The 24,138-nt window shown below is 41.8% G+C and overlaps 1 protein-coding gene across 1 annotated transcript in view; it reads right to left on the reverse strand.

Moving 5' to 3' along the window:
* Window positions 1-24,138, reverse strand: part of UTP20 (UTP20 small subunit processome component) — a 64,768-nt gene that overhangs the window by 11,728 nt on the left and 28,902 nt on the right. Inside the window, exons 25-50 of the mRNA XM_038173081.2 lie at window positions 23,898-24,023; window positions 23,217-23,383; window positions 22,453-22,661; window positions 19,229-19,372; window positions 18,005-18,084; window positions 16,808-17,034; window positions 14,619-14,763; window positions 14,088-14,175; window positions 12,607-12,750; window positions 11,936-11,986; window positions 11,693-11,845; window positions 11,000-11,155; window positions 10,466-10,606; window positions 9,450-9,587; window positions 8,855-8,994; window positions 8,242-8,321; window positions 7,142-7,446; window positions 6,517-6,656; window positions 5,896-6,052; window positions 4,967-5,065; window positions 4,281-4,448; window positions 3,430-3,596; window positions 2,400-2,541; window positions 1,995-2,111; window positions 1,031-1,201; window positions 107-235 (exon numbers count right to left, since the gene is read on the reverse strand). Of these exons, the coding sequence (XP_038029009.1) occupies window positions 107-235; window positions 1,031-1,201; window positions 1,995-2,111; window positions 2,400-2,541; window positions 3,430-3,596; window positions 4,281-4,448; window positions 4,967-5,065; window positions 5,896-6,052; window positions 6,517-6,656; window positions 7,142-7,446; window positions 8,242-8,321; window positions 8,855-8,994; window positions 9,450-9,587; window positions 10,466-10,606; window positions 11,000-11,155; window positions 11,693-11,845; window positions 11,936-11,986; window positions 12,607-12,750; window positions 14,088-14,175; window positions 14,619-14,763; window positions 16,808-17,034; window positions 18,005-18,084; window positions 19,229-19,372; window positions 22,453-22,661; window positions 23,217-23,383; window positions 23,898-24,023 (3,784 nt within the window). The remainder of the gene's footprint in view (window positions 1-106; window positions 236-1,030; window positions 1,202-1,994; window positions 2,112-2,399; window positions 2,542-3,429; window positions 3,597-4,280; window positions 4,449-4,966; window positions 5,066-5,895; window positions 6,053-6,516; window positions 6,657-7,141; window positions 7,447-8,241; window positions 8,322-8,854; window positions 8,995-9,449; window positions 9,588-10,465; window positions 10,607-10,999; window positions 11,156-11,692; window positions 11,846-11,935; window positions 11,987-12,606; window positions 12,751-14,087; window positions 14,176-14,618; window positions 14,764-16,807; window positions 17,035-18,004; window positions 18,085-19,228; window positions 19,373-22,452; window positions 22,662-23,216; window positions 23,384-23,897; window positions 24,024-24,138) is intronic.

A 24,138-nucleotide genomic window follows, 5' to 3' on the forward strand; every position in this document is an offset into this window, starting at 1 on the left:
CATTCTGTGGCCTGCTCCTAACAAGATCTTACAAACTTCACCAAAAGCTAAAATCTCTACCATTCCAGTGGCTTACAAAACCCGTACACGTGTTCCACAGAAATACCTTGAGAAGGCCAAAAGCTGTGGCTTGGCGTGATGAATCATAGATGTCCTCTTCAGCAAAGCCAAGCAACACCTGGAGCTGTTTGCTTGTTATATGGCTCTTTGCATTCTTCACAAGTATTGTTACAGACTGCAAAATCAAATTGCATGTTGTCAATACACACACAGTGCCATAAAACATACGCCCACCTCAAAACCTGACTCTATTTATAAGACTTGGGTTTGAAAGGACAAACTGGTGCTCTGAAACATGCAGCTAACACTGTTCTCATCATTTTGATTTCAGCTGGCAATTTTGAGACAAAAACTGAATACAAGGAAATACACATATTCAGTCCTTGAAATGAGTGGGGAGGCTCACAGACATGAGCCATGTCACAGGAACGCAGACAGGAAGAGAAAAAATCATTCTGGCACTAGGACTCAGCATGAATTACTCAGTTTCCCCTATGATCATGAAGCTGTAATAAATTCAGAAATGCATTTAGAAGACATCTAAAGGAAGACTGTGCACTCAGTAACAGTAGTTATCACTACTATTAATTGCTCTCTTCCCTTGTCTCACTTCAGGTATGAGGGTTCAGTCCAATGAATCATGTTAAAAGCAAACTACTCAGGCACAAAACTGATGCTTCTCAGAAGACAGGGTGGTAACATGACACTCTTACAGGGAATAAAGGCGGCAAATATGTTTCTATAAAATACTGTGAGCTCCAAGTTGTGCATTGGAGCACAGCTCCAAAGGGGTAACTTTCTATAACTCCGGACTTAGGAAAGAATCAGAGCAAGAATACATTTCCCACTCTGCCTTGGAGTCTCCAGACAAACTCTCCAGGACCAGTTGCGGAAGGATCTGCAGTGGAAAAAGTCTCACTCTACAAAGTTAATCCTAAAGTAGAAGTGAGCAGACCCAGCTCTGACTTACTTTGAAACAGTTCACAACCAGGTGGAAATTTTGGCCTTTGGCTACTCCTGTCTTGGCAAATTCTTTCAGCAAGAGGAAAAGCTGCTTGATTAGTGATTCCAGATTCGTATTGACAGAAGGCAAAGGGAACTTTAAAATCCATACTAAGGACTGCAGAGCACCAGTTATCACCTGTAAGAAAGAGTCAAAGGTCAGCATGTGGGTACAATGGCACTGAAAGAACACTTCTCTCTCTGCTTACTAATGTTGTCAAATTATCTGCAACTGTGGTGAAAGAGAATTAGCTGTTCTTTCAAAACATTCATATGCAAAACAAAGGGGTTTTTAGTTCTAAGAATGCTATCTGCCACTCCCTAATTCTCTACCTGATTTTACTAGGTAAAGGCATTAACACGGTGCTGATTCACACCAGATGGCAGGAACTCTTCTGAAGCAAAGGTACCTTAAAGGCACAGGAGTTCTCTGGCAAAATCCCAGGTCACCTGAAAGCCCTGCTCCAGGTAACTCATGGTGTCTGATGCATGACTTCCATTCCCAGGAAACCCGGGCTTTAATATTTTTCCCTCCTATGCTTACTCAAACCCTAAGAGGTTATCTGTGGTGTTGAGAATAGATTTTAAGAGCCGGACCAAAGAAAACCATGGCTGTGGCAATACTGTTTTGTGCAGCCACAGGACCTCATGAAGCTCCTCACAGATGGTCTGCAAAGTACTTGTATGAACATGCTCCAGGAGAACTCGTCCACACTTCAACTAGCAGCACTAGGGGCAGAGCATTCAGTCCTCCATCAGTAACAATCCCTCCTCCCCCTTGGGATATCATCCTCAACTTGTTTAGCTGTACACCTGTGAAATTACGTTCGAAAATGGGATGTCTTTCTCTGCTCTTGTAGATCAACAGCAACAAGACATTTGGGGGCAGGACCCTTGTTAGCAGAAGAGACAGACTCCATCCAAAACTGTACCTTGACGTCCATGGATTGCAGGCAGTTTATGAGCAGCTGAACAAAGGGGTCTAACATTTCCAAAACATGCTCGTCAGAAGAATTTATTTTGGAACTCTTCATGCTCATGTGTAGCAGCTGGCACGGAAAACACAGGACATTCCTCTCAGACAGTGACTCAAATAAGTAAAGTCCCACACCGTTTTGGGTTATAGTAGAATTTAGGCCACATCCCATTAAAATATCTGCAACAGGCTAAGCACTTTTTTTAGTTCTCCAAGAGGCATCACTAGAGTTACCATATGCAAAACAAAATCAAGACAAGTGGCTGTGTTTTTATGCAACGTATCGACTACCTTCTTTTGGATACTCTTAACAAAAATTTGAATCTCAAAGCTTTCTTTTTGTATTTGAGGAAATCCTTACCCTAAGTCCTGAATCAACCAAGATAAGCATGTTTGTCCTTCTGCTGATGGGTGCTTTCTGCCCTCCTCTTGTAGGAGTGGGAGGGAGCAGCAGGCAGCTTTCTGGCTGCAGTCGAGGATCTGGAGGAGGGGCAACTTTTGTTCTGAAAAACAGTGTACAGCAAAGGTGAAAATTCAGTTTTCAGCCCTCTCCACAACAAGCTTGCTGTTGGGAGCAGGAAGAGCTGGACTGTGCTCAGCTGCTACCCACAGAGCAAGTAAAAGCAGATCTGTGAACACAGTGAACTGAACTGAATTTGAGAGCAACATGACAAACAAGACACTAAGACTTGAGAGCAACGTCACTATTACAAAGCTAACAGATGCACATTGATTTGTGTAACTTCTCCACTTCGTTCTGCCAACAAGACAGAACCTTGGTAGTTCCTTCAAACACATATGTTCACCGCATGATTTACCAATGATTTACTGAATTTTCTGATAGCTTTTAAAAACTGCTACAGGAAGTCTGCAAACAACTGTCAGATCCTACTGCAAGCCAGCCCACATAACACAGGGGAAAGGCAAGATGCCCAAACCTGTTTTGAGCAGTGACACCACCAAATGGAGAGGAAATCTGACGGTTCTACTGCCTGAAGTGACAGTGACAGGCCACAGTTTCTCTTGCTCCTGACACCATGAAAATGTCCAAGGCCTCAATCACCTTTTATATGCTAGTTTGTAGCTTTGTCCTGACACCATCACCTGTACCTACATACAAACATTTACATCTTGTTACCAGATGGTAAAGAAGCCTTACTCAAGACCATGAGTGCTTGCAAGAACAGACTTCCATTAGTTCAGGAAGTGATAACTTCCATTTCTAAGCTCTCTTCTTGTGCTCTGGCTGCCCAATTAGCTTACATCAAAAACAAAGGGCACATGAAAAGAAGGAAACCCTCACACATTTGATTTGTTGGCTTTGAGAGCTGTCATTTCTGCAACCAAACCTCCAAGCCATTAACAGACCAGCTGGGTAAACTGGAACTTACTTTGCCTTTTCAGTGAGTAGAGGCAAATTTTCACTGATGAGACCGTGGCTGAGGAGGAGGAGATATTCTGCATTCATGTCCGAGTTGAAGATCAGCCCTGCCATGATGTGACGCAGCGTCTCATGCACCTTCCGGACTATCTTCAGCTTTGTGGTGCTCTCCAGAACCTACAAAGGCAGCAACATGAGAGTCACGAGGGGCAGTGGTCTGCCATGTGTATTCAGAAATCACAGGAAAAGCCAGAGCAACTCCTCTATCACCTACTGCCTAAAGTCCCAAGCTCTCCTATTGCCTCAGCTCTGCTCCAGCATCCCTCCTTTTTTTAATCCAACCTCTTCTTAGACTCCAGACAGTTCACCTGTCACCCCCGAGACACACCAGAGCTTGTGACCAAACAGGACTCCATTTCAACACGGGTTTGCACCCCACTCAAAAAATTGCATCTCTGTAAAGGCAATTACTCTACTCAAACAGACTCTTAAAATATTTTGGTGACATTTCCTTCATAGGCAAGGGATCCAGTCACAGTGTATCATTGCAAGTCTTTGAAACTTCAGAGTAAACAGCATTAACAAGAGTTGGCAGAAGGAGAGCATACGGAGCACATGCAGTGGGATGTTTCCCATCTAGTGGGGGAAGCTTCCCAAAACACCATTTGATGCCCTGGCCACCAGTAACAAAGTTCCGTTTTATGAGCTGGGTGCATACTGCCTTCCACAAAGAAAATGGGGAGCCATTGTGGGATTATGTAGGTAATGTCACAGTAGACACCTGGAAGCTCTAGAGTTTCTTCTAGACCATACAGAACCGAGTACTCAAAGTAAAGCAAGACTCCGTCTGCCTTTTCTTACCTCTTTCAGTGGCAGAATTAATTTTGTCACCTGGCCCTTTCCTATGTACTTTCCAAGAATTTCATAGGAATCGTAGCTCTTGTTCTTGCGTGCTTCCATGACCTTGGACACAATTCCCTTCACTTCCTTCTCTTCAGCTACATCCCCAAACAGTTCCTGGTTGAAAATCTTTGGAAAGCAGCCAAGAGAAATCAATGAGATGAGCAGAAAAGCAGAGCCAGATTCTCCCAGTAACACCAGAACCACACTATTTTTCTCCACCTTCAGAAAGCCCAGTTCTCTGGGTTGCCCATGAATCATGCCCACCTTTCCTCTGTCAATACAAGAGGCACTAGGCTGAGCACACCAGATGGGGAAACTGTTTTCACTCCCCTCTGTGGCACTGCGATACAAGAAGCGGGATTCCAGTCAGACCAAGACATGCAAATAAACCCCTTTCTGGGTGGCCAGCTGAGCTCCATGGACTGCATTGCCTAGGTATCTGTTTACTATTGCTCAGCCATTTAGACTACAGGGAAACACAGTTGAGTATCCTAATCTTGAAGCAACCTCCCAGTTCTGCAGTACAAGCACTATCAGCCCTGTTTGCCACCAACTGTGAGGCAATCTACACACAACCTTTTCCTGCCTCCTTCTCCCCCATGCATTTTACAATGATGTTTCCTTCAATCTTGAATAGCTTTTACCTCAATCAGGATATCTAAGCAGGGATCCAAATCGCCAGCACTCAGCTTTGGAGTAAGGCCCTTCAGTAACAGGTTCACAGTGAAAGTCAGCACATGGAGCTAGAGATAAAGAGAACAGATCATGTTTCCAATATCCTGCATGGAATTCTTGACTTATATTCTTACATTCTTACTGGATAGGCAGACTCCCACAGCAAAGGCATCACAACTCACACTACAAATGAACTCTTGCTATAAGAAAAAATACTTGGAGGATAGGAATCCTCATGTATGCAGCAGGAAAAGGACCCCTGTTCCTCCACACACTGGCAGAGGGCAGGAATCTCCTCTTTCTCCAGTGCTCTTACTGCCATTTTTAGGCTGTGATCATCAGTGCTTTCACTGTTACCGTAGCTAGAAGCTCCTACTATTCCACTGTGGTAATTCATGTCAGAAATTATTCTTACACAAACCACCATGGAAAGAAGAAAGGTGAATTAATAGTTAGGGCCTTGGCTCTGGATGTAGGAAGCAAGACTTCAGTTAGCATCACTGCATACTGTCTGTATAGTCCCTGTGGCAACTCACCTCAAACTTTGCTTGGCCCAAATGAAAACATTCCCAATAATTTTATTGGAACAAAAAATTCATTCTTCACCTCGATATCTTAACTCTTGGGAAATGGAGATCCTATTTTCTTCTCTGCATAGACTAACAGTTCTTTGGGTACAGACCCTCAGTTAACATATGTTTGCATACTTGAAATAAGGACTGATGCAGGCACTAGGAGTAGTATTTAGTAGTATAATACCAAGCTATTCTCCCAGTGCAAAACAATTTCAGTAACAATTTCCCTTTGGTTTCTCTTTGTAACACATAAAAAAACAAAAAAAAAAAACAACAAAAAAATCAAAAAACCTACAAAGAGCAACAAAGAACTTCAGCATTACCTGGTACCCATGGACAAGAGTAGACTGCATCTCTTTTAAAATGTACATAAGGTATTGCACTCCTAATACTTCCATGATTTTAGTGAGGGTGTTGCGGGCAACATCCCGGATCTCCTGAAATCTGTTCCTCAGAAATGAGCAGACCTTCAGCAGGATGCTGGAAACACAGACAAGCAGTTTAGTTCACTCTCAAATACAGAACTAATTACATTGCTAGCCAAGGAGTCTACTTTCAGGGATGTTTTTACAAGCACAGACATGCTTAAAGCAAACCCCACAGGCTTTGTAGTCACATGCCCATTGTCCTTCAAGAGACTTTAGAGACTGTCTTTTCCTTCTGTACGTGACTCTTTCTCCAGCTCTGCTACCCCTACCTCCGCACTCTGCTTCATAGCTCTGCGCTTATTTAAGGATTTACCAAGACCCTTTCAAACTTAGCTTTACAGCAGTCAAATGCAAAGGGGAATGCAACTAGGAAAATGTGCTTCCAAAAAAAGTATTTAACACATGTCAGGAGGCCCCTCCTGGATTTAGCCATGTGCATAACCACAGCTTAAGAAAGGTGCCTGCATTCAATCCCAGCAAAATGAACGGTATTTGAGGAGATCTTCTGGAACCTACCTTGGCAGGTTGGCTTCCATCACTTCTTGGGGAAGACACTGCATCACCCTGACCATTGCAAAAGCTAAAGGAACACGAACTACCTCATCGTCATTCACAACGCTGGATTTCACAACCTTGTGTTCCTCATCTCTTTTAACCTTTTTAAGACAGAACAAGAGATAATACACTTTTAATATAAAAAAGTGTAAAAAACAGACTTTTAAACAAATCCTGCTTTTTCTCAGCAAACCCTGAGAAGAGGCTGATATGGTAAGGTGCTGTCCACTGCTAACTACAGGAAAAAAACAGACAGCTAAAGGACAGGCAAGATGAATCCCTGCATGTTCAATACAGAAGCTAAGTTGGGTGCTAGCAAGTAGACAAGAACTGTTCAAGAGACTGCACTACATGAGCTGTCTCACACCCACACTGACCAGAGGGTTGGTCAGTTGGTCAGCAATCTTGATGACACGCCAAATGGGATGAAGCCTCTTTAGTTTTTTCAGGCAGTCTCTCTCCAGTTTTGTCTTTTTTTTTTTTTTTTAAATATGTTGCATTTTACTAGGGCTCTTTCCAGTACCACTTCAACCCTCACAGTAGCAGCTCCGGCCTGCAAGCTGCCTTTCCAATGCCAGCTCCTTACCTTTGCAACAATTAACCTGTGCAATTTAGGCAAGATGTTGACTACAACTGTATCTTGAATATGTTTGATCAAACACTCCAGCTCTTCTTTATTTCGGGGTAAGAAAGGAACAGGTTTGGCCACTTGCTCAGTGTCTTCAGCTGTCTCAGCTGCCTGTTCAGGCTGGACCAGTGCAGGTTCTGTGGGCTGCTCAGGGATATTCTCCCCTTTGTTTTCCTCAACCCCCTCCTCTTCCCCTTCGCTCTGTTCCAGCTCCATGGCTTCTTCACCCTCCACCACTGGCTCAATATCCATGTCAGCAGCTTCTGTCAAGTAATTGTCAAAAATCACACGTAAATACAGGAGGCCACAAAAGTCAAGCCCTCAAAACAGACTCCTGTGATGGCTTTGACCTGAACAGAGCTCCTACCTACCATCAGTAACAGCAAACAATCAGTAAACACTGAGTTGTTTTACTGGGTAGAGAAACTGTGGCATGCTGGTTTCTGATAATCACCCCTCAGGGCTAGGCTTAAAGCAAAGAGTAGGCTGTTCTTTGGTTGAACTTCAGTAACAGTTTAACAAAGGTCAATGCCCTTGAACCTTAGGGAAGTGTCATTCCCTCACCTTTGGTCATTTCACAAGGCAAGAGGTTCTGACAAGCACAGCTGTGCAATGTCCTCCTCCTTGCTCAGAATATCCCAAAGGCCACAGGATAGATAACCACCATGGTGGACAAGTCAAAAATGTAATTTCTTCCCATGAAACCACAGGGAAAGCAAGGCCATAAAGCATGTTGCTCAAGCTGCAGATAACAATTAGAGTGGCCAAGAGCAAGGAAAAAATGTTGCAGCAACCATTTGGGTATGTGCAGACTGTAGAGAACCTCCTAGATAGCACAAACCCACGCTGGGCTGGTAATTCCCCTCACCTCTCCTCACTGTGTCAGCACGTAGGAGGTCAGTCTGCATTGCTCCTGAGAAGTGAAGTTAAAACTAGCTTTCCAACATGCACATTTAAAAAAGCTGGGAGTAGCTGACCTCAAAAGTAAAAAAATGTCAATTAGCTGCACTTCAAGCAATCAAAGGGAGTGTCTCTATAACCAGCAGCAGAAAGCTCACCTTGGTTCTCAATGGTCACAAGCTGTTTTTCAAGTGTTTCGTGGTCAAAGTGAAAGGCTTCCAGCACTGTCTCTAACAAGCTGCAGAAGAAACATACAAAGAGAGATTAGCTCTCCACACAAGGAAAGGCTGCATAGAATTACATAACAAAAGGTTTTAAAAATGCATTTAAAAAAATCTCAGACTCAGTGACAATAAGGCTTGAAGAGGTTTATCTTGAAATAACTAATTAGGAAAGAGAAACTGGTTGCTTTTCAGCTAGATGCATTCTGTGGCCTAGCTCACTGTGAAACCTCACAGACAGTGGTACTGGAGCAATGGAAGTACCTCAAGAGCAGGTACAACCAAGCAGGAGCAGAAATTGCTAATGCTTACAGGCACACAGTGAAACAGCATGAGAGAGAAAGCAACAACCTGTTAATCCTTCACAGCTCAGTCACACTGAATTGCAAAGCCGTGTCCACTTTCATTTAAATAAGCCCACCCCAAGGTGGGCACTCTCTCATGCCTGTGAAGAGGTTAAAATTCATGTGATGTTCCTTAAGACACTGAATTTTGGTTTAGTTTTTGGAGGAACCTACAGCAGCATTCAGTACCAGTTCACAGTACCCACCTGACTCCCAGCTTTGGATCGATCTGCCTCGTTTGCAGGACATGGATGAAATGCTTTAAGTGGTACAAATATGCTGACCATGACAGATGTCGGCAGACAGCTCCAACAACTTCAACAGAGGCTGTTACCATATTTTCATGCTGCCCAAAAAGCAGAAATACAGTTGCTGTTAGCATTCATGCATTCTAAAGTATACTCTACTCAAAGCAACAAGAGCCAGAAAAAGTAACTGTCTAGTGGGGATGGTAGGTACTCAGCTCTTTTAGGTCACTTCCCAGATTAAAAAAAAAATAAAAAAAATAATCACAGCTCACAAAGCAGATTTCCAGGTATTTATTACTGCCTCAGTTACTGGGTGTACAGCCTATGATCCCTACCACACATATTCTGCTGTTAAATAGTGCCTATTTGAACAATTGAACATGATGAGAGCAGTTTGGAGACAGAGGGGAAAAAATAAACAGATTACAAAAATGCAAATGAATACAACCCCAAGTCAAACACACACAAAACACACACACACACACAGAACTCCAACCCACTAACAGTACACTACAAGAAAAGTGAAAATATTAAATCAAATTTAAAAGCCTACCTTAAGCATTTTTTCACTAAAAATAGCAGTAGTAGCATAAGGCATGATGTAGTTCTGCAGGGATTTGGAAGACAGCACAAGTTTTTTTTCAGTCAGCTGTTTAGCCAGTTTCCTCAGAGCTCGTGCCCTCCTGTGGATCTGAGCCAAACACCAAAGACAGTGAATGAGGTTGCCCTTGAGTCACAGCTAGCACAAGAAAGCCCATACATGAAGGTGGCTCAATTTGAAGTAATGACAAACACAGTATGGTCATTTCCAAGAAGAGGACATGGCCTTTTCATTTATGTCTGGGTCCTCACTAGCTTTTTGCTTCAATAAATATTCCAACTCAGTGAGATATTTCACTGTGAATTCACAGGCATAAGAATGTCACATATTTTCAGGTATCAGACAAGAGAGGCAACTGATACAAGATGAGAAGGCCTGGTAAGTTACAAGAAGAGAATTTAGATTCAACATATAACTACAAATGCACCAAATGCTCTGATTGCGTTTCTGGAAGCAGAAGAAATGATGCATTTTCATTTTACAACAAGAAAAAACAGGTACCCAAGCTTTGTGCAGCATTTATATTTCAAAGGGCTGGGAATAAAAAAATAACACAGAAAACACTCTGCTCCCTGCTATGTCATCTTCAGGATTCTCAGAACACTATTGCTGTCTGTGTGCTGGATCACACATGGGTTGGGTTGTAAGGTGGAGATGTCTACTCAAGGAGACGAACAAGCACTTAAAAGCACTTTTTAAAGCTAAAGTAGAAAGACATACAAAACAGCGCAGCTAAATTACAACAACAAGGTATTTATAGATAGAAATACTAAGGGATTGTGACATTGATTCACAATCAATGTGACTTCAATGACCACAACCCTTTTTATTTTTTAATGACATCTAATGGTATGGGTTCAATTCTTTAAAGATACAGCATAGGTGATTTGGAAAACATTACTCCACAGTAAAATGCATTTACTTTGGTAAGGAGAGGGAGGCATTAGGGAATTTGTGTTGCCTTTTACCTGCATATGTTTCATATTCTCAAAGAAGTCCATGTCAGGATCATGGCGATTGGTTAGCTGGACCAAGTCCCGGAATTCAGGATTTGATGGGAATGTTTGAATGAGGCAGGAAAGCAATGATGTGTAGTCCTGCTGGATGTTCTGCAGAGAGCAAGCAGTGAAGGTTCAGCACTCCTTGGAAAGGCAGCTACACACTCCTCAGATCAGCTATGCTGTCACTTAACAAAGTGTTTCAGGCCAACATGTCCTATTCTTTGGTATCAGCAAATACACCTGTATTTTGGACTGCACATAAATTAAGTCTCCCCTCCAAAGAATGTGCTACACCTGAGAAAAGCTAAACAACAGCAAAGAAACATACAACAGAGTTCTGTAAGATTTTTGTAAGATATCAAATGAAGGGTAATTTTGATTACAGTGGACACCTGTATGTCTTTGTGTCTGTTGCTAGGATAAAGACTCATCTATAAAAAGTCTCAGGTGCCCTGGTGTCCTAAAGACAGCTGGAGATGTTATCAGATAACAGTACCTTACCTCAGTCTTACTCTTCAGCCCCCTTCTCACAGACTCCAGGAGAGTGTGCTGGATTAGCTCTTTGTAGTCATCTTCTGTATGGTTGATTTCTGCCAGGCGGTGGATAAAACTGGTCAAGCAAAGGCTTGCGTTGTCACTAAGAGCCATATCCCCTAGCTGAATAGATGAAGAAATAGTACAGCATGAGTCTGGGTATGACACCTTTTTCTCCTCTAAAGACTGAACTGTACCAGAGCCTGTAGTGATCCAACAATTCTACCAACTCAAAAACCTTCTCGCAGAAGTTCTACTTCCAAACTAAAGTCCACTTTTCCAAACAGGAAAAATCCTTTTAGACTCATCAGCAAGCCCAAACAACCAGAACACATGGCAATAAAAAAAAAAACAGCTTGTCAAGACTGTAATACATGTATGCCTTTTGTATAGCACAAACTGATCAGACAATTCCAGGCCACCTGTTGATAGACAGGTGCACTGCACTTGGTTTAACCTTCTTGCTGCAGTGTATTTGCAGTTCGGGACAAATAGGGGAAAAGGCGAGTGGAAGAAACTTAAAAAAAAAGTGTTTGTCAGAAGACACGTGCTCTCTGAATGTTTTGCAGTGTCATATAAACAGTTGATGGAGTGAATTTGGAAGTTAGGTTCAGTACGGAAACAGGATGCACAAAGCAAGAGAAGGAACATTTAGCCAACCTGGATAGTATAGAAGCAGTTGTGCATAACGGGGATCAGGAAGTTGATATCCACTGCTTGCATTTCTTTGATGTGGGCTGTGATTGACTGGAATGCTGACAGACGTACATCAAAGTTGATACCATCAAGATGCCGTTGATCAAAGGCATTCAGCTGAGAGAGAAATAAGTCATTCATGAAAAAGGCTAGAAACGTTACAACACAACGTTGAGGAAAAAAGTGAGCAAAAAAACCGGAACGTACCTTAACAACATCAGTAATGTATTTCAATTCACTGTCCAAATCAGATAAAGTCTAAAAATGGACATAAAAGAAAACAGTTTAACTGTTATAGTTTTTAGAAATCTGGAGGACTTGAGACTTTACTTTTTTTTTTTTTAATCTCAAGTAGTTAAAGTGACAACATCAGTCCTGTTACAAGCTTAGTAAGAGCCATTTTGCCATCACTGTCATTATTCTTTAAGTAGGAAATATGCGTGTCTTAGTTTCCTAAGTTTCTAAATATCTACATTGAGGGTTTGCTGGATTTTCCTACTGAAAAAAAAAAGTTATATAAGTCTCTTCAAAGAAGTATAAAACAGCCTGACTGCTAAAAATCTTTGAGAGAAGAATACGACTTAAAATCAGCTTCAGGCTGCTGAAAGCCAGTGTGCTTTATTTGGCTTCTCTTATACAACAGAACCCTGGAAATGCTCACACCAACATGACTACAAGCCAAATGTTTTACAAGTGTTCTCACAGTTTGTTAGTGTGTACCATATGCAATTCTGTTAGTTCACTTCCACTTAACAGATGACAGAGACTGAAAAGGTTTTTAAGCTCATGTACAATATCGATAAATCCTGGTATTTATTTTTTTTTGCTCTGTTAAAACAAGGAAAAAATGCACAGAAAGACATATAAAAATGCAATACCTGAAATACCAAGCACAACTTCTGTCGAGACAGTTTGTTCTGGATGACAGAAAAAAGCTTTGCCAGAGGTTTGAGAAAGCTTGCAGGGTTTGAGCAATGTCTCAGCAAGTTCTGCACTGTTTCCAGAATGTCAATCTCTGCATCCTGAAAGAGACAGAGATCTGTCAATAACTACCAAAACCTCATGAGATTATTTGGGATATTTCCTTGGGAAGTATTTCATGACAGAGGGTGAACTTAACCTCTTTGCTGTATTTTACTCAGATCACAGATACTGAATGAGAGCAAAAAATTAGGAGGACATATTCAATGCAATCATCACATCTTAGAAGCGCTTGCAACCTTTCAATTAGACACAAGCACAGTTAGAGAGGAGTGCTATTGCAATGAAAAATTCTTTTTTGTCTTTTCTTAGATGACTCAAAGATCAGAAAAAATAACAGCTTTAAAAAGCAGTCTTTCTTTAATCTGTGAAATGAACATTAACAGTAACATTTAGTCTTATGATCTCCCTGAATAATAATTATATGTAGTTCCCTAATGATTCACAAATTTAAAAAAAAAACATCTGTGAACAACTAAATGACCACCTGCAAAGCAGAAACTACTGCCTAGTAGCTCTTTCCACAACCCAAAAACCTCTCGTTGAGTATCTGCACTATCATTTAATGAAAAACAAGACCTAAACCTTGATCCAAGGATCCCGGCAATGAGGCTGAAAAATTAATACATTCATTCCTATAAGATAGGACTATATGTTTGAAAACAAGGTTGGGCAGAGAGGAAAACAGGACCCCAGGCTACTAAGTCTACCACTATCCTCAGTGCTTGACTTAATTAACAGTTTGCAAAAGCTTAAATCATGAAGAGCTCTGCATGCCTGAAGAATTTAGGATTTTATAGAAGTTTCAGTTTTGAGATACACCTCTGTGCTCATAGGTGGGCTCTTTAACAGTCGAAGGAGATTGGAATGGAAAGAGGAGATATGGCAACAGATTAATAGTGCTGCACAATGTTTGCCTTTTATCCTGCAACAGACCAATGAAGCATTGCCCATTACACAGCAGGCACTACATACATACGTACTCATATTCTGTCCAGATGCTGTGCCTTAGAATTTGGGGTGCATGAAGTACAAGTTAAAGAGAGCAATTATTTCAAAAGCTGCAAGGAATTAGGTGAATTGACTACAGCAGCAAAGGAAGTAAGCACTGTATAAACACTTCTACAAACCTTCCCCATAAAAAGGGGCAACGATCAGCCTGGGCATAGGCATTCCTGCCAAGCATCCAGTGACCTGAACACTTCAACGCATGATGACAGGGTGTGAGTGGACTACAAACACTTGAAGACTTGATTTCAGGCTAATTATGAGAAATAGCATGTAACCAATACGCCTAAACCACACCTTAAACAAATCTACTTTAGTAAAGTAAAAATGCATTTTCAGTGTTGAGAGGGGGGTAGTCATTTATACTTACTTGTTCCATGTTACTCTGGTGAAGGAAAGGGAGGAGGAGGCTCACAAGCACTGAATTCTGACTCTTTTCTTGTATAAATTTGCTGATCCTGCATGATAAGACAATGTAATTTACTGTTTTCTATTGGTCCAGTCAAAAAAAACTCAGTCAGCACTATTGTTGTGTATCATGGGGTTTTGTCAGCACATCTATCTGCATCCAGGCTAATAGTCTTCTCTACAAAACTCGTGATATCAGCCCTAGTATTCAGACTGCAGTCTCTTTACCTTTTCCTATACCAAGTACCTTTTCTTATATCAAGAGGTACTGGTTTTGAGTACCAGCAACAGGAACAGCTAGAATCAATTTCTAAAAACTGTTCCACTCAGTCATCAGCAACTTCCAAGGTCAATGACAGATGCAGGTATTTTCAAATGCTATAAATCTGAAGTTTCAGACAATATTTCTAATTTGCAGCCTACTATGAAAAGCCTCTTTCTTCTTCCCTCTTTCCAACCCTTCAAGTATTTTGAGCTCTAAAAAATCACTTACTTGGAAAGTATATTCAGCTCTTTGCTGACTTGAGCTCTGTACTTCTTCTTTTTCACTTTCTCCACATTTAACATCATTTTGCTGAAGTACTGAAGTATGGCAGGAACATGGGGCAGAACCAAACGGCAACCTAGGCTAAGGGTCTCTGTAAAGGGTACAACAGTTAGCAGCGCTCACCTCTGTGAGAAACAAAGTCGGGGGTGGTGGGTTGTCTCGGTACAGCTGGCAAAAGGACTGAGACTGTTAATTTAAAGACAGGCTCTGCGAAGCTCTGGGGAGAAGGGAGGCCAGCACAAACATACACAGACACAGCCCACATATAGTCCAGACTGGATTGGGAACAGGCACTGGGATTACTGCTGATAAGCTGGACTGGGAAGCTGTGCACGGACTGAGGTAAGGGAAACTTTACCATATCTTGCCTTGGGTTGGGTTCAGGGAGACTCTGGTGTGAATGAGTATGAGTGTGAATGACATGCACTTTTAGTGTGGAGCGAATGTGAAGTCCTGATCCGCAAGGCTTGGTGGTTCTGCGAGGGGACAAATGAAGTACCCTCGGCTGGAGAGGGATGAAGTGAAAGAGAGAGGAGAGGAGTGAAAGAGAATCTCGGGGGTTTGGGCCCTTAGGTGTACAGTACCACTTGAGGTGCTCGGCAGTACACCCCACCTCTGTCCTAATCCTAGGTGAAGGTGTGTGGTACCCTGTGGGTAGTGAAGTCCACAGCAGCATGTCAGGAAGAGCTGGGGATTGAGGGTTCCAAGAGTCAGCAGAGTGGGGTTGGAGACCCCAGGATTGTGCCTAAAGATAGCCCTTTGGAGAGAATGATAAGGATTTGGAAAAACAACCCCAAAACTAGGGAAAAATATTTAAAAAGATATAATTTAAAAAATGGTTAAATATTGTGTAATTGTCTGGCCTAAAAATATAATAAAAGGAACTTCAGTATTTTGGCCGAAACAGGGGTTTGATGGAAATTCAGGCTTGAAATTTGTATGTAAACAATAAGGTTCCTTTTTCAGAGGAGGAATCAAGTTATGCTCCATATAACCCTATATAATATTGCACCAGAGGCAGCGGCAGCTGCTCCAGGAGGGGGAGACAGGGACTGCAGTCAGCCTGTGGAACTTCATTTCCACTGCTCCTTCACGGTCACTATCCCCCCTGCTCTGCTGCGGGGTGCCGACCTTCCTAGGCTGTTCCTAGATGGGCTAACTTGTTGGGAAACGATTTGATAATGAAAATATGATAATGACTCCAGATAATCCTTTAGGAAAATTCTCTAGCATTTCACAGGTAGTTTTTACCTTGGTTCAGGGTGAGTGAATTAGAAAAAGCTATTGTAAATACATTGAAGAACTAGATAATAAGTTTGATAAGTTTGCAAAAATAGTACTCTAGAATCAAATAGTATTAATAACCTTATAAGGAGGAGTGTGCACTGTAATTAATACTAGTTGCTGTATATATGTAGATCAAATGGGATGAATTTGACTGATTTCAAAAATATTTGGGAGAAAAAAAAAACACACAAGATCCTACACGGAGTAACATCAGGAAGAGTAACTTCCTGAGGACTTAAAAAATTTGGGAGAAACTAATTTTTTGAAAATTGAGATTTTTCTCACACCTCTGAGCTGCAAGCAGCAAAGCAAGCTCTGTGCAACATAAAGTATATTCAGCCATACACAAACAACTGAGGAAATATAAAAAAGGAGGTTTCATCAGTGGAAGAAAAATTGGTGGGAATTATGAATGTCCAGGGCTGCTGGGAACATGCACTGATACTTGCTGAGAACAAGTCTAATGTGTCTGAGCTAGGACCAGAGAAAGAACACGTAGAAAATGAAAGCTCTCCTCACAGATTTCAGTTACAGCACTAGAAGGTGCAGGCTCATCAAAAGTACCAAGGAGGTTCCTCAAAAACACTAACTGCTCCCTAAAATGGCTGGACTCCTTATGGATGCAGTTTTCTCCATGCTCTGGACCCTGATGCTGAAATGTGAATCTCACCTGTCATCAGACAAGCAGAACTTCACACTTCTTGAGCATGTCAAGACAAACTGGTGCAGTGGTTTTTCCATGGTCTCCTTCCCCATATTCTCGCTCAGGGCAAAGACAACCTCATCATGACCTAACATCTCCTTCCAAAGCATCCAACAGGCCTCTTACAACTCTCATACGTGCATACCTTCCATTGCTTCTCCAGTGTCCATGACAACACAGTCAGTCACATTCAAACTGGAAACCTGCTCCGTGGGTTCAAAATTGGGGCTGTTGAGAAGGCTATCAGCTATGTCCATCACAAGATTGGATGTTGCCTCAGACAAATTCTTGGCTGACAGCACAGCAAACACATTTGACAGTATGTCACACTCCGGACGATCTGGATGCTGCTTGGCCAGCAATGGGAAATATCTGAGAGAAAGATTATAAAAAAAAGTTTTGCTGAAAATTAAAGTATCAAGCATTACAGTTATTTTGTACAAAGAGTCAAAGTCATATAAATCAGATAATGACTGTCTTTTACTTCAAACAGGGAAAAACCATAAACATCACAGAAACACAGCATCATGAAGAATAGAAAGAATGCAGCTTGAGGTCATTGAGTCCCTTTTTGTGCTTCAAGATAGCATCAACTAAACTTATTTCTTTCTCCAGAGATGTTTGTTCAAGTCTCCTGTTAGAGTCTGCTCCTATCCCAATAATCCAATACATTTTTATTTTTTTAACGCAAGTTTGCGTGCAAGTTCTTCATCATTACAAATCACAGGTCTTAAAACAGAAGCCGGATATTTCAGAAAAGGAAAAGCAGAAAATCAGTGGAAAATGTAAAAATCACTCAAGACAGCAGAGATGAAATTTCTTGCAGTGTCTGCTTCAAAAAAAACTCTCTTAAAATTTTCAGTCACAGAATCTACCACAGATTCTGTGCTGAACTTGCCCACATTCTTTCACAAAACAGAAAGAAATAGGGAATCAAAAACCACAAATGAAATTATCTTGCAAAACTGTTTCTTCCTCTCCCCACACACACCCCTCCTCCCAAGACATAAAAGTCATTGGTCAAGACACAGACATATTCTAAGTCACCTCTTCCTGACCTCTGAGCTGATTTTAGACTACAAATCTGTCTGGTTGTTCATATATAAGAAAAGCAGCCCACTAAAAATAGTGTAATTGGAATAAATTGAAAAGCTTCACAACTGCATCTGGACTGCTATCTAAAGAGTAGCAGCTCAGTGGAAAAAGATGCGTCAAAACACACCACAGTTATTCATAACTAGTTAAGAGTGGCGCTTGTTTGTTTTCTGTTTTTTTTTTTTTTTTACAATAATTTTGTATACTCAAGAAAGTGCTCATGCTTCTTTGTGAAGAGAACACTTACCTGGGATTCTTACTCCAGGTGTGAATGAGTTTGAGCAGAAAAGTTGGAGAATACTGACTCTCTGAAGCCAACCTGCAAACCTAGAAGAGATAAAAATCAGACACAAATGCAACACAAGTTGGTAAAGCCTCTGCAGCAAATCCTGTGGTATGAACAGCAGCAAACTCCAGTTTCCAGCATGGCTGGCTTAAAACTCATCCTTTCTACGAGTTTCTATACACATCAGTTCTACAGCCTTACAGCACACAAATCAGACAATTCTTCTGCCAAAATCAAATCTTCATGGAGTTCACTGGCAGCAATTCCCTCTAGAGGGAGCTTCTGGATCATTCTGCAGTCCAAACTCCAGAAGCAGTGCTGTCTTTTTGACATCTATCATGAACACAGGAATTCTAACTATTTAACAACAATTCTACCTCCTGTTCAGATTTACTCAGCACTTCCAAACACAATGCTCCCTTAATTCTTTAAGTGCTTTACTGACTCAAAACCTGAAACACATGATTGTACTGCCCTGGGACAGAAGTAAATCACCCGTGTGGCACCCTGGCCTTGTTACACTGGGATAGTAGACAGTAATAAAGGACTCCAAGAACAAACCAGGAGCATACAACCCCCTGTTGCTCTGCGCAGTGAACACAGAGCTATATGCACTGCCTGACACGACCAGCACAATTTCATTACCAATACAGTCCATTATTTCTCCCTCTCCCAATAGTGCATTTTCCCAACCAAGACGTGATCTGAATTTCTCTGGTGAAGGCCACAGTCCTGTGCTCTGTCACTGTGCTCGTATGGGACTCCTGGCATGCAGGCAGAATGCACAACCCACTGATGGACCATGCTGTGGTCTTTCCTTTCCAGCAGCAGCAAAGGCTACCTGCTTTCATGTAGGTAGACTGCAGGTATTTCATGTTATCTGAAATAACTTTCAGACAGAAAAGCAGCAAAGTGTACCTAGCAGTGACCTAGAAGTACTATTTTGCTTCTGTGAAGCATCCAGGGAAGAAGTTTGCTTCTTTGGTTAAAGAACAGATCCATCCATTTTATCCAGATGAATTTATCTGTACTTTAGCCTGTGACTTTACTATTCCAAGACTAATCAGATGTGAGCCACAAAGCTGGCTTTCCACACACACATCAGAATACCAGTGAATGAGAGCTGGAGTTCTCTGAATGGTACAGGTTACATACAGCAGATTGGTAGAAGAAGAAACACGTTACCTGAGGCCATACCACCGCATGGAAAACTGCATCAATCTCCTCCACACTAAAGCTGTAGGTCTCATAATCAGAGAAAAAATCAACCACAAGCTTGAGTCCAAGACGTCTCAAATTCTTCAGTGGATTAATCAGCCGAGGTTGGACCTGTGAAAACAAACGGAACAGTAAGACCTTTGCAGAACAACCACTAACCACTTGCTCTGAAATTAGATACAGCAATTCATTGGCCACAGATACAACCTTTATTTGAACAATCAAAATATTCTTCTGGTTTCTCCTGTAACTTTTTCACAGTAACAGTACACTTGTGTACTCACAGGTGACGTATTGCTCTAAAAAGTGCTTGCTCCTGCAATGAGTCAGTTACAGAGAACTCCTTCAGCTAACAAAAATCCACATTGACTACTTTGAATTAACATCTGCACATTTTTTGGACACACTTCAGAAAGATATAAACCAGCTGCATTTCCAGCCCTGACATTTAAGTAATTCCATTTGCACAGTTAAGGACCTAAATCAGCTCTCAAAAGAGAAATTGTACTTCTCACACTGAGATCTACTAGGAAGAAAAGAACTCAACAGACAGAGAGAAGGAGGAGGAAGAGAGAAGGTAAGAATATGAAATACTCCAACAGAGCAGGACAGACTACAGCATTTGGTTACAGGAGGATGCTTCATGTTCCATGTAGCACCCACATTCCTACACTTCCTTGGGGAAAATATTTAAATTAGGAAATCAGCCATACAGCTAATTATGAAGTTATTCATGCACCGCTGCATTCTCTTCTCCTTGGGGAGGAGAGTCTACTATGACTTGAGTGACCTAAATTACTTCCATGCTGTGCAATGCAGCTTACAGCACGAACACGAGACAACTCAAGACTCCTGTCTCAGAAACAACAGACCCATTTCAGATCAAATAAAAGCCACTGTCTGAGACTGGAGCTCTGTCATGAGATCCTCAGGGTCTCTATTATGTATCCACTACACATAATTAACAAACATCCCTCTTATTTTGCAAAGCAGCTCTGGTGTCAAAGCCTCACTGAAAGACATCAGGATTTTTGTATTTGATGTGAATATGGGTTTCCGAAGACAACACCTTCTACCATGCAATACACTGCTACACCACCTCTGCACCCAAAATCACAGATGAAAAAACAAAGAGGAGATGGTGCATAAGGAACCAAAGATGCTCTTGCCTGGGACCTCCCATGCTGTGCTGAAGTATAGTAATGTAATGATGTGGAAACAGCTTTCAAACAGCCAATGAGCTGCTCTGAAGGGCCAAACACCTACAGACACAGGTGTAGGAACCTGCACCTACTTCTATGCAGGAAACACAAACCAAGCTGCTATTGCTAGTGGTGACCAAGCAAAGCAATTTGGAGTCTCCCACAGTTCAACTGCCAGAAGAGCAGTCCTCTGAGACGAAGACTTTGAGAGGACAAAGAAACTCATTACTGAACACAGGTAGGAAATGTGAAATGAATAACTTAGCTTAGAACTGTCCAAGTAGATGTTTAACTCTCCAGGCATTATCAGCCTGCAATAAATTACTCTCAAACCCCAAGAATGTCATCTAATCATTAGCCAAGGTAAACAGATTTCTTACACTTTTCCTTGAGCTTTTAACATCTTATGGACTAATGAAGTGCTAAATTAAGTTCAGGCAAATGATAAACTGTCACGGCTCAAGTTACAAAATGGTGACAGGTTTACCGTAGTAACCCAGCCAAAGCGTGTGTATCCCAGCAATGAATGAAGCAGTTCTTAAAATTCTTTTTCCATTTTAAAACATGTAGGCACATGCAATCTGTTGCTTAAGTGGGATGCTGCAGTCCTACAGAATTACCATTCCCTTCACAATGAAGACCATTTAAGGTTTTGTGTAACTTGCAGGCAGCTATGGGACCTTGGATGCTACCTGACTGCAAGAGCTTGCTTTGTTTGCTGGATTGTTTATGAGACAAGCTCTAACCTTGGATGCTCATAGACAGGTCCTGGCAAGAACACAGGTGCATGGTGACAAAACATTCATTACCTAATACCCCTTATTCAGTCTATCCTCTCATAATTCCTTTCAACACTGCAGTGATGATGATGACTGTGCAGTTTGCTTGTTTCTCACCTAATATATGATCAGGCTCTGTGCAGGACCAGACCTGAGCATTCCTTGTCCTATTTGCATTGAAGCCTGGCAAAGACACAAGTTTTAGAAAGGCATAAAAGCCTGGCTCAATGTTGTAGCTTCCAAACAACTGGCAACAGAGTCCCCTACAATAGCACGGCCTCCACAAGATGCTGTACAGTGTTTCAAGAGCTAGCAAGCAACTCAAAGCCTCTGTATCCTCCAAACACAGTTAAGGTCTTGCTGGTGTGGGAATGAGCTCAGTGGTCTGTGTGCTGCTCTCCTGGGCACAGGGCAGCAATAAAACAACACGTCTCTTCTCTAGTTGCAGCCAATCTTTAACAGAATAGTTTCCTCACCTGTTTCTTACTGCACACACAACCACTGCACACCAAGGGAAGAAACATTCCCAGAGCCCTGCAGGTACCTGGCTGAGACCCAAACTGTGACAGTGGATTGGCATGACCGCTCCTGATGCAGAGCTGGATGTGCTGAAAGCATGGCTGGCAGCCACATTCTCCCTGTGCCCCATGACAGAAGGCATTCTCTGTGGATAATCACTGTGATCATCCACAATGCTGAGCTCTCCTGGGATCTGGCAACACAACAAAGCAACTTGACTTTACAAGTTTTACTCTAAAATCCCCAGGCAAGAAACTTGAAATCTCTCCTCTCCCTGCTCCAATGGTCTATCCTTGCAACCAGGAAACTACATCTTTAAGGTCATTTCAACCTCTGGCCTTAAGATTCTCTTGCATCCTTACAACAAATCATTTACCTTTTCCTCATAACCATCCTTCCTTCCACAGGTAGCAACCTCCAAATCTCTTCACTAACTCAAACAAAAAGGCACTCCCAAAGCGTGTTCTTAAAGATGTTAACTCTGCCTGCACTGTCTGAGCCCTCTATCACTTTCAGACAAATATCACTGGCCTCTATTTTGACTGACATTTAACTGATAAGCTTCACTGCATGCAAGCGTTGAACTTTCTGAATCGATAAAGGTGTGTGTGCAACTGCAGGCTAAGGGAAAGGAACTTCATTTACACGTTTGAATGCATATACATACGCATGCATATAGTGTATACCATACCTTCTCTCTTTGCTGGAGGATGCAGGATATCACTGCTGTCATGCACAGCACAATCTGTAGAATTTCAGGTAGGTACTGACTGATCAGATGTCCCATGTTTTTCAATACAACTTCGAGACCATTGAAGAGGCTATGCTGACGTCCAAGAGGCAGGACTTTAGCTAAATCCAGCTCTGACATGCTTCGAAGCACTGCAGTCTGGCAAGGCCCTGTGATACAGAAAGGGACAGCAACTTAGAGAAGCACCGTAAAGACACTGAAAATAATTTACAATAAAAAATGGTGTCACCTGGCCCTAAATTACAGTTCCTCAGATTCAGCTATTTAAATAAAGACAGCTCCAGATACCCATCCATCTCTCACTGCCTCAGTATCAGAGCACTTTCTAACCTCTGTTTACTGCCATCACATCACTGCAGTCTAGTGCTCAGCAGCACGTTACATGAGAAGGACAGCACGGAGGCTGCCAAACAGCCAGGAGCTAGCCTACAATACCAGTAATTGCTCATTCCTGGCCTGCTACAGCTTACGTGCACAGCTGTGGCAAGTCATTCAGTTTTTCTGAGCTGAGATCTGTAAAAGATAGCAACTGTGCTTCACAAGTAAAACCTCAGGGAAATCCCTGTCCTTATCAAAAGTTTACTTTCATCCTTCCAATGAAACCATTTGAGACAAACTGAAGCATCATGTAACAGTACTAAGCGTATTTATCCTCCTATAGGTCAGAATGTACTATATGCTCACAATCTCCTGCCTGTACCTACCATTACTGAATTGCTTCACAGCTTCGAAGAGCAGATCCAAGAACATCCGTATCTCTTCTGGCAGGGAGCCAGCAAGAAATCGCAGAACAATTGACATGCGAGTGCCTGCTGAAGACTTGCCCTGCGTTTTGCTGCCCGTTTTGTTTCTCATCCTGCCATAGAGAATTCTTCAAGAGACAAAAAGAGGTTGTATTAGCTTTCAGCAAGCTCTCTGTTTCCTAGCCTCTTACTCTGCAGGAGAAACTTTATTTGGTTTAAAAACTTTGACTATCATGAACAAAACAAGCAGAAATTCCTCCTCCCAAATCTCCTCTGAATTATTATACAGTGCTCAGAAACATCACAGTGAAAGACCAGCTTCTGCTTCACCTATAGAAGCTTTGCTAGCTTGTGGACAGCTACTGCTGAAGAAGGAATCTGCACAATCTGCATTACTCTACCTTAGTACGAATAAATGATAATATTCAGTGAATTGAAATGTCTCACAGTTCTCTCTAAGCCTTAGAAGAAACAATATTTACCAGAATGCTGTTTTTAAAGAAAATAAAGCCATACAACCAACACAAACTAAGAAGTCAAACTATACCATTAACCTTAGGTTTATCTCAACTGTTTAAAATGAGAATCAGAGGCTCACAGTACTTTGATATGAAACCTTTATCCCAGAACTTCACAACAAACCTCATAAGAACAGGGATGAGATATGGTCGATGCTCCATTTTGACTACTGCGTTCTCCTCAGAAATACTGAAATGGACTATTTCTTCTTTAAAGCTCTTGTCCTCCAGTAGTCTTTCCAAGTTCTCCCTGGGAGTAATAAATATTGTTTGTGGGCAGGTGGGGGCTGTCAAAATAGACACTCACACATACACACACACACAAAACTATCTACCAACTTTCCTATCTATGCTGTAGATAAATT

This window comes from Anas platyrhynchos, chromosome 1 (genome assembly GCF_047663525.1).
Source record: "Anas platyrhynchos isolate ZD024472 breed Pekin duck chromosome 1, IASCAAS_PekinDuck_T2T, whole genome shotgun sequence".
Lineage (NCBI taxonomy): Eukaryota > Metazoa > Chordata > Aves > Anseriformes > Anatidae > Anas > Anas platyrhynchos.